The sequence below is a fragment of the Loxodonta africana genome, chromosome 8 (genome assembly GCF_030014295.1).
Source record: "Loxodonta africana isolate mLoxAfr1 chromosome 8, mLoxAfr1.hap2, whole genome shotgun sequence".
In the NCBI taxonomy this organism is placed as follows: domain Eukaryota; kingdom Metazoa; phylum Chordata; class Mammalia; order Proboscidea; family Elephantidae; genus Loxodonta; species Loxodonta africana.
In genome coordinates this window covers 44,324,937-44,339,765 of record NC_087349.1, presented here as the reverse complement: position 1 = coordinate 44,339,765, position 14,829 = coordinate 44,324,937, and the positions used below count along the sequence as shown (strand labels likewise).

The 14,829-nt window shown below is 38.2% G+C and overlaps 1 protein-coding gene across 14 annotated transcripts in view; it reads left to right on the top strand.

Annotated features, from left to right (window-relative positions):
* Nucleotides 1–14,829, top strand: part of KMT2E (lysine methyltransferase 2E (inactive)) — a 94,841-nt gene that overhangs the window by 32,627 nt on the left and 47,385 nt on the right. For 13 of the 14 annotated variants that reach the window (XM_064289873.1, XM_003407196.4, XM_010587330.3 and 10 more), the window contains one exon: nt 14,057–14,171. In XM_064289873.1, the coding sequence (XP_064145943.1) occupies nt 14,057–14,171 (115 nt within the window). Of the gene's footprint in view, nt 1–7,175; nt 7,234–14,056; nt 14,172–14,829 lie in introns of those variants that run through there. The other variant, XM_064289874.1, reaches the window with a different exon arrangement.

Here is a 14,829-nt window from a genome sequence, read left to right as displayed (position 1 = left end):
CGGGGCGCCTCTAGACTGGATAACAAGGTGGTTGGATCTGAGAGAAGAAAAGAACAGTTATGAAAGCTGTAAAAGTGAAATCATAAAAAGCTATCACTTCCTGAGGAAGAAAGATAAGGTTATAGGTATGAGGTAGATATTGTCATATTTAATTTATAGGTGAGAAAACTAAAGTCACAGAGTGGATAAGTAGCAGAGGCAGAATGTAATGACATGTTGATCTTAGGCCTTTTCAATCACAGCACCTTTATAATGTTATTACAGAGATGACTTAAATAACATAACTACTTCGTTTTGATATATGGTTCGTGTAACTAGTAACTTCAGTTCTAAAAACCAGAAAACCAAACCCATTGCCATCGAGTTGGTTCTGACTCATAGCAACCCTATAGGACAGAGTAGAAGTGCTCCGTAGAGTTTCCAAGGAGCGCCTGGTGGCTTTGAACTGCCAACCTTTTGGTTAGCAGCCACCAGGGTTTCCTAGATTCAGTTCTAGCAGTAGTAAATCCCGTATAATAAATAATGATACAACAGAATCCTTGGATGTAGTAAATGGTTACGCTCCTGGCTACCAACCAAAGGGTTGACTGTTGGAACCAACCCAGAGGCACCTCAGAAAAAGGGTGTGGCGATCTGCTTCAGGAAGCTCTATGGAACACATTTCTACTCTCCAACACATGGGGTTGCCATGAGTTGGAATTGACTCCGTGGCATCTAGGAAAAAAAAGTATGTAACAAAGGCATTCTTAGGCCCTTGCTGAAGGATGAGAAAAACTCTGTTTTCAGTCAACAGAAAAGTTGAGCCAGAGTTTGTGTTTAGGATTATATGTTTTTATCCTAATAACTCTTACCTCTTCTATTCCTTGTTTTTTGTACTTCTGACACTTAACCATCTGAATTCCTAAACTGGCCCCATGAGCAAAAAAAAAAAAAAAGGAAATCCGTCCAGACCTAGTAATTGGGAAGATATATAAATGGGGAGTGTTCAGTATCTTCTTTCCTTAGCTTTTCTTTTTAAGAAAAGCCAAGCTACTTTTCTTTAGTAAAGACTAGGAATATGATTGCTAAGAAAATATTTCTTTTCATGTTAATCATTATCACCAAATACTCCTCAGTACCATTAGAAATCATTATAATGAGCTTTTATATAGTTACGTGTGTTTTTGGATGAGGTGACATCTGTGAGAGGTGAATCATTGTGCAGAGGGGCTCCTGTGCCTGGCACATGGTAAATGCTGAATAAATGCTTGTTGACCAAGAGTACCGAAGATAGATATTTGGGTTCTTTCATTTTGTCTCCCACTGACACTGTGTTTTAATTTCCATTGAGTCAGCTCTGACTTATGGCCACCCCATGCACAACAGGACAGAACGTTGCCTGATTCTGTGCCATCTTCACAGTCGTTGGTTTGCTTGAGTCTGTTGTGGCCAGTGTATATTTTGAGTGCCTTCCAACCTCAACCTAAGAGGCTCATCTTTCAGAACTATGTTGGACGATATTCTGTTGTGGTCCATAAAACTTACTGGCTAATTTTTAAAAGTAGATTGCCAGGCTTTTCTTCCTTCTCTTCCTTAGTCTGGAAGCTCTGCTGAAACCTGTTAAGCATGGGCGACCCTGCTGGTATTTGACATACCAGTGGCATAGCTTCCAGCTTCATAGCAACATGCAAGCTGCCACAGCATGACAAACTGACAGACAGATGGTGGACTAACGCTCTAATGAGCCATTAAGCAAGTCACTTAATTTTTCTAGACTTCAGTATCTTCATTTGAAAAGGGAGACTTAGATTGAAATATTGACTCCAAATATCTGAGATTCAATAAAATTTTACCATCTATATTTTGCTATAGTATTTGCTGTTATTTCAGCGTCACTAGAGCCTCCTGCTGACAGGATTAATTAGTTGAATTTCAATTTGTGTAATTGAAGATGCTAAATGTTTTGTATATAATGAAATTTTTTTGTAACTTTTTAGAGAAGAAGTATCCCATAAGGTTTCCAAGGAGCACTGATGAATTCAAACTGCCAACCTTTTGGTTAGCAGCCGTAGCTCTTAACCACTATACCACCAGGGTTTCCATTTTGTGTAGGAAAAAAAAAAGTACCTCTTAATCACCCCAGCAAAAACTCAAATATTATTATCCTATTTTAAAAAGAAATGCAGCTGAAGGAGATTCACAGATTTAGTTAGAACCACATAATTAGTAAAAAGTGGAGTTGGATTTGAACCTAGGGTTTCTTGGCCCTAGATCCATGATGCCACATAGGTCACAGAGCTGGGTTTTGTTAAATGAAGTTAAATGCCACATGTGATAAACTGAGGACCTTATTTGTCACACGCAATCTGCTCTCAGTTTTTAATTTCTTGTGTTGAAGTATGTAATTTTATATATGTCTTTTTAAGATAATAGCAGGCTGTAAGAGGGATGAAACAAATGGAGAAGTTTTGAGAACTCATGGAGATCTTTTATATCTATTAGTACAAAAATAGCGAGGCAACCCATTCGTGTCATGTTACTCTTGTCCAGAGTATATTACTGAATGTTTTTAAAATTGAAATGAAAGAGGTTTCACCTAAAACACAGGTATGAACTCATTAAAACCCACCTATATTTTAAGGGTTTGTATACAGTGAGATTAAATTCTTGATGAGGAAGAAGGAAATCATAATAGTCCAGTAAATCATAAAAGTTCAGTTTCTGAGAAATCAAAACTAATTTATTTGATCATTCTAAATTGTTTTCTTTTTCTCTAAATGCCTTTTTAACTTAGTTTAATGGTGTTCTCATTTTAGATCTTAAATCTTAAGTTTAGTTGACCTCACTTATTTAAGTATCTGCATTGAGAATACATGATACAGCTTGGAAGCTTTATGATGACTTTTTAAAGAATAAGGACATTTTGGTATATTCAGTATTTTAAATTTCTAAAGTGATTTTAGAAAAATGTGACAAGATCAGGCAGATTACTGCAAACAATCTGCCTTCTAAGTTTTTGACAATAATTTGAACTGTAAGACGTTTGAAAATAGCCTGTTTTTAAGAATAGAAAAATCACATAAAGAAATCTAATTTTCATAACCAAAAATATTCTCCATATATATAAAATTAGTAAAATAATTAACATTAAAGTTGTACAGATTCAAGGTTATCTGAACCCAGACTGTATGTAACTCTAGTCTAAAGTGAGACACATAGTATACCCTTTTGTAATTCAAGCCACTTACCTCATTAAGTCACTAATTCATAGGCACAAGTAGCACTCCCTCTAGTAAATTTCACTGCCATGGTGGTACAATGCAGTTTGGTGAAAAAAACTGCTAGACTAACTTAAGAAATCTGGTTTTTAGTATTTACTTTGCTGTCATAACATCGTGTGACTTAAAATTAAGAGCTTATTTTACAATATGAAGACTGAGACCCAGAATGATTATGTGGCATGCCTCAGGGATACACAGTGACTTAGTAAGAGTTGGGGCTTCAGTCTAGAGTTTGTGACGCTTTGACCAGTCATCTACTAGTCTATGAAACTGGAGGCTGGACTACGTGATCTTAAAAATACCGCCTGTGAAAGTACCTGAACATCACTTTGGAGCAATAGAGACCCTATATCCAGGAATAGTTCCTGTCCTACTGTACTCGATCCAACACGAAGCAGGATTCTGAGGGTCTAGGATCACCCCTCTACACTATACTTACCTGGATTCAGCAGGAGCAGATCTACTACTACATAGTTGTAGGCTAGGACTATACTACTTTTAGTCTCCAGTACCCCTGAGGTTCAGGAAATCACACCGCGACACTCCCTTGGGCCTAGACGCAACCAGCCCTACTTCACTCTGTTTCATCAACACTCAGCAGCAACATTTTGCTTCCTCCATGCCCCCAATATCACCTCAAGGAGTCAGAGGTAGGGTGTGGAAGTGGCTTGATTAAATCTTGAACCCTCTATCAGTTTTATCTGTGCCACTCACTCCTACAGTTCTTGGGCACTGCCTAAAATGTAGTCCCATCTTTTATAGGTAGCACTAACGTTATGTAGAAAGAACATAATATATCACACTTTCCTAGTCGAATGGATTTGAGGGCTAGAGGTCCTTTAGAGTTACCTCCCCCCCCGCCCCCGCCATAAATGGGAGAAAGACAGGGCTCAATTTCAGGCCCTTCCTCCTTTTTTTAAATACTTGTTTTTTAGGTTCTACCTGGCTTTAAACACCATCTCTGCTGAATACTCCTAAATTTCTATCTTTAGTCATAATTCTCCTAAGCTCCAGACTTTGTATACCCAAATTAACATCTTCTTTTAGAATTCCTGATCTTCTGTCCTTAAATCTCTTTTTCTTCCAGGCTCAGTAACACCATCTCTATCCAGTTGATTCAGCCAAAACTGTCGTTCTCGATTGCCCCCTTTCCCTCATCCCTCACATCTAATTCATTGGTCTGTGTGTGCCCCTTCCAAACTATATTTTGAATTTTAGTAGACTTCTTTCCATCTTTACTGCTGTCCTAGTCCAAGCCCTTGTCATCTCTTGACTGGGCCACTGCAATAAAGTAGTCTCTGTGTTTCTCTTTTGCTTTCTACAATTCATTCTTCTTATAGAAGCTAAAGTGATGCTTCTGAAGCATAAACCAGATCATATAATTCCCCACTCAAAACCTTCCTGTTTTGCTTAAAATAAAATCCTAATTTCTTATGGCCCATGAGGCCTTACTTCTCTGATTTTTTGGTGTTCTCCACTTGACTTATGATTACTCCCATAGTGGTCCCCCGCTTCCCCCCTCCCCTCCCCCCCGTTTATTTGAGCATTTTAACCACTTTGCTGCCTTGGGGACTTTGTACTTGCTGATCCTTCCGACTGGAGCATTCTTTTGTTCTCAGCATAATCTTAACTCAAATATCACCTTCCCCTGAGGCCTTCCCTCTCTATTCTATCAAAAATAACTCTACAATTATCTTGTTTTATTTAATTGCTTTCTGTTTATCTTTTTACTAAAATATAAGCTTCATGACAGCAGACACCTTGTCAGTTTTATTATATATCATTATCTATAGCACCTAACACAGGGCCTGGCATATAGCAAGTATTGAATTATGAATTGTATTGCTTGAAGGTCTTAGGGTTGATCCTGAAGGTTACTACTATATAGGATTGATTGTTAAATGCTCATATCCTAGCTAACTCTATTTCAGCTGTTAAGAACGCACAGAACTAAAGCTAGAAATATTTTACAGTCTCTTCTAGAAATTAAGAGGCTATAGAATTAAACAAAACTTTCCTTGTATATAAAAAAATCTTAACCAAATTGGTGTGATTTCAGTGAGTTAAATGCTGCAGTTTTTTGAAGTTGCAGTTCTAGTTAGTACCTATTTCAGGATGCTAGGAAATATTAAAAGGCATTAGGAAAGCAGAAGGATTAAAATAACTACTAGAGATAAATTGAAATTTATTCACATACTTTATCTGAGTGACTGTAGACTGACCGTCACAGAATACATTAAGACCGAATGCAAAAGCATGAGGGGTTTAAAGCTCTCCAGTATAAGAATTTTAACAAATAATGGTATTTTGACTAGAAAATTTTTAATCATTTCTTTTTAACTGATGAAAGATTAAATGATGAAATTTCTCAGATCATGTAGTTAAAACTAAGAGCTTGAAAAAATATAATTTTCTTTTCTCAACTGTAAATCAAACCAGTTACCCTCAAGTCATTTCTGATTCATGGCAACCCCATGTGTGCAGAGTAGAACTGCTCCATAGGGTTTTCAAGGCTGTGCCCTTTCGGAAGCTAATTGCCAGGCCTGTCTTCTGAGGAGCCTCTTGGGTGGGTTTGAACCACCTAACTTTTGGCTAGTAGTTGAGCATTTAACCATTGCACAACCCAGTGACTTAGAATATGTAACAATCCCTTTTTGGGAGCTCTACAGCAGTGTGCTATAGATAAAAAATAAGCCTTTGAAGGTGATTCAAGTTTTGTGTGGCTAAACAGCAAAATAAGTGGTACTCTCTTAGAGAAGATTTCTTTCAGAATTCAGAACAGCCTATTAAGGGGGAAAGGAGACTCAAGTTTGGCATGTCAGGCAATAACTAGAAATTAAGTGGGTGAAAGGACAGTTTGAAGTTTATCTGCAAAAGATACCAAGTGTTGTACAGTTTTAAAAATAGAAGAAGGCTGCAAGAGAATTTACAGGAACTTCTTATTGGCAGTGTAATCGGTAGACCCAGAGATTACCAAGAGTTTAATCTCCTTTTTAGTAACAACATTTGAGAGGCTTTTATTTCCACATTGTCACCGAAAGCAGTTAAGTATCAGATGAAAAGAATAGTGATTAATGTTCCTTATGTTTTATTCCTAATAACAACTAATGTAGGTGACCACCAAGGCTGGTTGATCCTGCACTTGAGAGTTGAAGGATTTCGTGGGTAAAATTCTAGAATTATGAGTTGTAACAGAAAGTTGTGGTTCAGTGGTAGAATTCTTGCCTTCCGTATGGAAGATATGGGTTCAATTCCCACCCAGTACACCTCATGCACGGCCATCACCCATCTGTCAGTGGAGGGTTGCCTGTTAGTTTGTTGCTCAACAAGTTTCAGTGGAGTGTCCACACTAGGACAGACTAGGAAGAAAGGCCTGGTGATCTAGTCCTGAAAATCAGTGAAAACCCTATGGATCACAGGTGTCCATCTGCAAAGGATTATGGGGACGATACAGAACCGGGCAGGGCTTCCTTCAGTAGTGCCTGAGGTGGCCATGAGTCAGGGTGACTCAGTGGCAGCTAACAACAACAAAATTAGCAAGCTATGTTTTAATATCCCTCCCTTAAATAAAAAAAGGTACTTATTTTGGACTCTGGGAACCACATACTCCTTAGGATCACTCTGAAACTATACAGGGTATTAAGTGCTTTTCAGTGAAGGGTTGGATTGAGGAAACTTCCTTGTAAGTGGCGGGCGGGGGAAGGAGTCTTGGAGAGGTAGAAATTTTTACATAGCTCTAATCCGGTCAGGGCTTCTACTGAACCTGCTGAATCTAGAATTATTTGCAGATTTTCTCAGACTGACGTTTGAAGCCCTTAGCTTTATTGCACCATGCTACTATTATGATCACATCATTACTTTGTTTGGGAGGAAAAACAAACCTTTAGTGGCTCTGATTGTTTTTTTTTTTTCAGGATAGGTACCCAGGAGCCCTAGTGGCACAAAGGTTAAGCACTTGGCTGCTAACTGAAAGGTTAGTGGTTTGAACCCATCCAGTGGTTCCTCGGGAGAAAAACCTAGCAATCTGCTCCCGTAATGATTACACCGTAGAAAACCCTGTGGGGCAGTTCTGCTCTGTCACATTGGGTTGCTATGAGTTGAAAGTCAACTTGACAGCGCCTGACAATAGATAGGTACTCAAGATGCTTCTAGAATTAGTTCTTACATATCTGCCCTCATTTCTGGCCTCTCCATACCTTTAACTCCGCCTGCTCTGAAATTTAGCAATTCTTTATAATTGTGTGCTTCTTAACCGTCAGTGAATATAAGATTGAAGGTGCTTGTTAAACTGTATATTTGGAGCCTGATCTTTAGATTCGTTAAGTGGCACTGTAAAAAAATTGTACACTACAGGTGATTATGGTACTGGTGGGCTGTAGGTCACCCTTAGGGACTCATGTTTAAATGTGTCATCCTGTTGATATCTCTGATGTGTTATGTGCCTTCTGCCTGGAATACCTTCTCTCACCTCTTCCATTGCTGTGTTTCTTGGTCTTCTTAATTTTACCATTCTTTAAAACTTGTTTAATGCGGCTACTTTTATGAAGCCTTCTGTGCATATCTCTGATGACACTGCTATACTCAGTTTCTTGAGAAGGGCCACTTTTTTTTTATTTCCAGCATCTGGTACAGTGTCTCAATGTCTTGAAATTAATGTATGCTTAAATGTTTATTGAATGAGTGGAAACTATATTATTATGAATTCCTTGAAGACAGATAGTATCTTATCTTTGTTTCTCTCACGGACCTTGGCAACCATTAGGCTCTCAATACTTGTTTAATTAATGTTAGTCGAACTGGGATCTACGGATGTAGCCCCTAGGAGGCTTTGTGAGGATTCTGAAGATTTTGAGGTTTGCAATTTTTATTTTGAGCTAGAAAAATAAACTGAGCATATTTGGAATCATCCTGGATAACTGCCTTTATATATCTAATAATGCCATGAAATTTCATGAATTTATGTTTGATGGTATTGCTGCATAGATCACCTAAACATATGTTGTTGTTGTTGTTAGGCACCACTGAGTCAGTTCTGACACATGGAGATGCTGTGTACAACAGAAGGAAACACTGCTCGGTCCTGCACCATCCTCACAATCATTGTTATGCTTAAGCCCATTGTTGCAGCCACTGTGTCAGTCCATCTCATTGAGGGTCTTCCTCTTTTTCTCTGACCCTCTAATTTACCAAGTATGATGTCCTTCTCCAGGGACTGATCCCTTCTGACAAGAGGTCCAAAGTATGTGAGACGTACTCTCGCCATCCTTGCTTCTAAGGAGCATTCTGATTGTACTTCTTACAGGATGGATTTGTTCATTCTTTTGGCAGCATAGTATATTCAGTATTCTCCAACATCACAATTCAAAGGTGCCAGTTCTTCTTCAGTCTTCTTTATTCATCGTCCAGCTTTCACATGCATAGGAAGCGACTGAAAACACCATGGTTTGGGTCAGGTGCACCTTAATCTTCAAGGTGACATCTTTGCTTTTCAACACTTTAAAGAAGTCTTTTTGTAGCAGATTTGTCCAGTGTAATGCATCTTTTGATTTCTTGACTGCTTCTTCCATGGGTGTTGATTGTGGGTCCAAGTAAAATGAAATCCTTCACAACTTCAGTCTTTTCCCCATTTATCATGATGTCGCTTATTGGTCCACTTGTGAAGATTTTTGCTTTCTTTACGTTGAGGTGTAATCCATACTGGAGGCTGTGGTCTTTGATCTTCATCAGTAAGTGCTTCAAGTCCTCTTCCCTTTCAGCAAGCAAGGTTGTGTCATTGCGTAATGCAAGTTGTTAACGAGTCTTCCTTCAATCCCTTTGCCCTGTTCTTCATATAGTCCAGCTTCTTGGATTCTTTTTCAGCATACAGCTTGAATAGGTACAGTGAAAGGATATGACCCTGACACACCTTTCCTGACTTTAAATCACACAGTATGTCCCTGTTCGGTTCAAACAACTGCCTCTTGATCTATGAACAGTTTCCTCAGAAGCACAATTAAGTGTTCTGGGATTCCCATTCTTCCCAACGTGATCCGTAATTTGTTATGATCCACACAGTCAAATGCCTTAGCATAGTCAATAAAACACAGGTAAACATCCTTCTGGTATTCTCTGCTTTCAGCCAGGATCCATCTGACATCAGCCATGATATCCCTGGTTCCACATCCTCTTCTGAATCCTGCTTGAATTTCTGGCAGTTCCGTCAGTATACTGCTACAGCCGCTTTTGAATGGCCTTCAGCAAAATTTTATTTGCATGTGGTATTAATGATATTGTGTGATAATTTCTACATTCAGCGGGATCATCTTTCTTGGGAATAGGCGTAAGTATAGATCTCTTACAGTTGGTTGGCCGGGTATCTGTCTTCCAAATTTCTTGGCATAGACGAGTGGGTGCTTCCAGCACTGCATGTGTTTGTCAAAACATCCTAATTGGTATCCCGTCAATTCCTGGAGCCTTGCTTTTCTCCAGTTCCTTCAGTGCAGCTTGGACTTCCTGCTTCAGCACCATTGGTTCCAACTCATATGGTACCTCCTGAAATGGTTGAACGTCGACCAATTGTTCTAGGTATAGTGACTCTATGTATTCCTTCCATCTTCTTTTGATGCTTCCTGAGTCGTTTAATATTTTCCCCATAGAGTCCTTCAGTATTGCAACTCAAGGCTTGAATTTTTTCTTCAGTTCTTTCAGCTTGAGAAATGCAGAACGTGTTTTCCATCTCCAGGTCTTTGCACGTGACACTATAATACTTTGTGTTCTTACGCCACCCTTCGAAATCTTCTGTTCGGTTCTTTTACTTCATCCTTTCTTTCTTTCGCTTTAGCTACTCGACATTCAAAAGCAAGTTTCAGAGTGTCTTCTCACATCCATTTTGGTCTTTTCTTTCTTTCCTGTCTTTTTAATGACCTCTTGCTTTCTTCATGTATGATGTCCTTCCACATCTCATCTGGTCTTTGGTCAAAAGTGTTCAAGGCATGAAATTATTCCTGAGATGGTGTCTAAATTCAGGTGAGATATACTCAGGGTTGTACTTTGGCTCTCTGGGACTTGTTCTAATTTTCTTGTTTCAACTTGAACTTGCATACGAGCAGTTGATGGTCTCTTCTGTAGTCGGCCCCTGGCCTTGTTCTGACTGATGATATTAAGCTTTTCCATCGTCTCTTCCCACAGAGGTAGTCAGTTTGATTCCTGTGTATTTCATCTCACGAGGTCCACGTGTGTAGTTGCTGTTCATGTTGATGAAAAAAGGTATTTTCATTGAAGAAGTCATCGGTCTTGCAAAATTCTGTCATTCGATCTCTGGCATTATTTCTGTCACCAAGGCCATATTTTCCAACTACCGATCCTTCTTTGTTTTCAACTTTTGCATTCCAATCTCCAGTAATAATCAGTGCATCCTGATTGCATGTTCAGTCAATTTCAGACTGCAAAAGTTGGTAAAACTCTTCAGTTTTGTCATCTTTGGCCTTAGTGATTGGTGTGTAAATTTGAGTAATAGTCGTATTAACTGGTCTTCCTTGTAGGCGTATGGACGTTATCCTATCACTGACAGCATTGTACTTCAGGATGGATCTTGATATGTTCTTTTTAACTATGAGCGCAACGACATTCCCCTTCAGGTTGTCATTCGTGACATGGTAGACCATACGATTGTCCGATTCAAAATGGCCAATACCAGTCCATTTCAGCTCACTAATGCCTAGGATATCAATGTCTATGTGCTCCTTTCATTTTTGACGACTTCTAATTTTCCTAGATTCATACTTCATACGTTCCATGTTCCGATTAGTAATGGATGTTTGCAGCTGTTTCTTCTCATTTTGAGTCGTGCCATATCAGCAAATTTAGGTCCTGAAAGCTTGACTCCATCCACATCATTAAGGTTGACTCTACTTTGAGAAGGCATCTCTTCCCCAGTTGTTCTTTGAGTGCCTTCCAGCCTGAGGGGCTCATCTTCTGGCATTGTATCAACCAATGTTCTGCTGCTATTCATAAGTTTTTCACTGGCTAAATCTTTTCAGAAGTAGACTGCCAGGTCCTTCTACCTAGTCTCTCAGCCTGGAAGCTCAGCTGAAGCCTGTCTGCCATTGGTGGCCCTGCTGGTATTCGAATACTGGTGGCATAGCTTCCAGTGTCACAGCAACACGCAAGCCCCCACAGTACAACAAACTGACAGATCTGTGGGGGACCTAAAGACATAGTTTAATGTTTCTCTAAATCTGTAAGAAAACCCCCCTCCCTCTTTTAAAGGGAGTTTGTTTATTATTTGATTTTGAGACATTATTAAAATTAATAAATACTTTCTTGAAGTCTAACTGACCTTTGTACTTCCTGAAGACTTCCCATGCTGCGTTGTCCTATCTCTTTGCATATGCATAGAGTATTGCCTTTATCATTACTGCTTCTTTTTTAATTACATTTTTTCGAATAGAAGATACACGTGATAAAAAATTCAGATGTTTAGAAGTCCTTCATATCTTTCAGAGTCCTTCTCATCTTCAGTGAAACCTTACGATGTCTATTCTTATGCTTCCTGTCACTCAAGTAGATATGTTCCTTTGAACCCCCTACAGTCTAGAGCCTAGAAATTTGACCTTTTACAACTGTTGTAAGGAGATTTCTGGATTTAACTAAATATTTAGACACAAAAGACTACCGTAGTTGGCTCCAGCCTACATGGTATGTAGGACAGGAGCTACTAGTCAGCATTAGTCTTCATGGTATATAGGAGAGGAGCCATAGTGTGTGGCTTGCCATAGGTTAGCATCAGGTGTTCCTCTTCTGTGAGAGACCATGCAGGAGTATAGTCAGCAATCCGGGAACTATTTCTTTCACTTGTCAGATGAGAGCTCATGTTTAAGGGTGACAAGATCCACATTGGGTGGATGTGACAGTCTCCCTAATTTAGAAGCCCATCAGAAGCCAGTATTTCTTGTTACAGTTGTATAGTCAAAGCTTTAAGGGATGTGCCAGTCAATCACCATATTTGTTAATGTACCTAGCAGTACAGTTGACAGATTAGCTTATCAGGTTTTTAAGGGAACAGAGTTAAAAAGTTAACTAAAGATCACTTTCTCTTGCCAAAGGGGAAGAGGTTTTGTTAAGCATTTACGAATACCTTTCTACGGCATTTACTCTTATTATTGCCTTGTTTGCCAGTTTTTATGTACCCTTTTGTTCTTGTTGCCCCTTCACCAAAGATCAGAAATTCTTGGAGGGATATGAGTGTATTTTTTTGTATCTTTTTATATCCTGTCTGGGATCTAACAAGGATTGCTCTTGTTTTAATGCCTGTGTGACTTCTTTGGAATGGGGATTGTGTAATGACATCTTCAGGTTCATTCTTCATGCACTGAAAACTTATTTTAGTGGTGATAAAATACAGATTATGAGTCAGAAAATGGCAAATCTTTCACTATGGGCAGAGTCAGAAATACTAAGTTTATTTTTTGACTGTGGTATAGTAATCTGCTGTGTCAAGAGAATCTACCAAAATGATGATCATCATGAGATAACCATCACTTTGTACAGAAGTATGATATATTCATGGCTGGAGTACCCTGCCTTTCTGCCACATCTTAGTGAAGAAATAAATAAATCTGAAGAAAAATAAATTCTTATGATGGCTTAAGGGGCTGTCCTATTAAGATGGTCTGGTAAGATTTGGAAATGTGATAATTCAGTGGAGGTATGAGTGAACCCATCTGTGTATGGGTAGGTTCTTAGATATTAATTTCACATTGAAACATGAAAACTAGGGAGTACCTTTAGAGTTTTAAAGAGGATTATAAAAGACAGGTATTCCTTTGCAAAGGTTTTGAATAAGACAGTCACTTCTCTCCGAGGAGCTCACATATTGCTTCTTGGTTCAAGATATTGGATATGAGATTTCATGAACAGTGAGTGAGTCTAATGCATTGTGTCAAATTTCATGTTAATCTACACAAGCCTTAGTATGAATTGGTATACAACGAGTAAGTTTGGGGCTTGGATGGAAACATAATCTTTCACTTTCTTCTGTACTTAAATTTTATACAATGAACATGCATTAATTTTCAAATTAAGAAACAGATAGATGCCTTTTAAGGAGTGAGTTATTACTGTAACAGCACAGACATTAGGTGAATGTTGGTTTTCAGAGTATTCAGAACATTTTGGAGACCCTTCTTTTGTAATCTCCTCTAGAACCATTTAATAACCTCACTTTGTGCTTCATTTCTCTGCTGATTTTGGCACAGTGGGTGCCGCAGCAGCCACGAGAGCTAAATTGAGACTTTGTGCAGGTGTGAAGAGAGGGTGGGCGGGGGGGGGCATGGAATATCAAGAAGCAGTTGACTATGGAAAGGTAACTATAGAGTGTAAAAGTGCGTTAAGTCTTAAACTATCAATAGTGCAAATCATGCTAAATTTAAGGGAAATTTTTTGAGTAAGAGGTAGGATTAGGGCTTTCATGAAAAAATCATTTCAAGTAGTGGGTATGGTAAGAATAAAGGCACAGAAACAAATCACATCGTGTATGTGCAAGGGAGAGATTCATTTCCATGTGAACTGGCCTCCACTAGTTCACTAAGGAACCGCTATATATTTAAAGCTGGGGTAGGGCATTTATTTTACTTAATTAAATGAAAGTTTTGTTATGATAATGCACTCTAGATAGAATATATCCTATCCATGAGGGGTCCACCTCCTATAAAAAGACATTGTATTTGTATAGTCACGTATTTTAGTACTTAAGATTTTAAGTAAATTAAGAGAAAAAAATGAATGGAATTCTTTGATGCAACTTTTTTTTTCTCCAGACCCGAATCCGTAGAAGCTAGCCCTGTGGTAGTTGAGAAATCCAACAGTTATCCCCACCAGTTATATACCAGCAGCTCGCATCATTCACACAGTTACATTGGTTTGCCCTATGCGGTAAGTGTAAAACGTTTCCCTGGAAGGGTTTTGTTTTTTAAATCTAGAGATTGAAAATAGATATGTGTGGTGTTATCCTTAAAACCCTATATTTAAAAAATGCAGTAGTTTCATACTATCTAAATAAGCAAATATATAGTTCAATTTTTTTATTAGGCATATTCTTATTATTCGAGGTATTAAAATTCTGTAAGAGAAATATTCCCTGGAAGTTTTTATTGTTATTATATTACATTTTATGCTATTAATGATTTGGTGTAATCATTCTTTACCCTTTCTATAAAGATTATAGGTAGAGTTGTACTGTATTATCTATCATTAACTCTGAATTATATTGTTACTATTTATTGAGCCCTTATGTGCCAGACTCTGTAAGCCTTTTTATGTATGTTATCTCATGTATTCCTCAAAAACAACCTCATGAGATAGATGTAGTTATCTCCATTTTTAACTGAGAAAAGGGAAGGCTTATCTTGATTAACTTAATGTTGCATAGCTAGTAAGAAGCAGAACTTAGACTCAAACAGATCTTCAAACAAAAAAAAAAGGTCTTTTCAATTGATATTACAGAGGTACAATTACAAGAGATTTTTACTACTTGGACCAGGATAAAAATTAATAAAGTTTTCATTTTATACATAAGATAGTGTTTTACTTT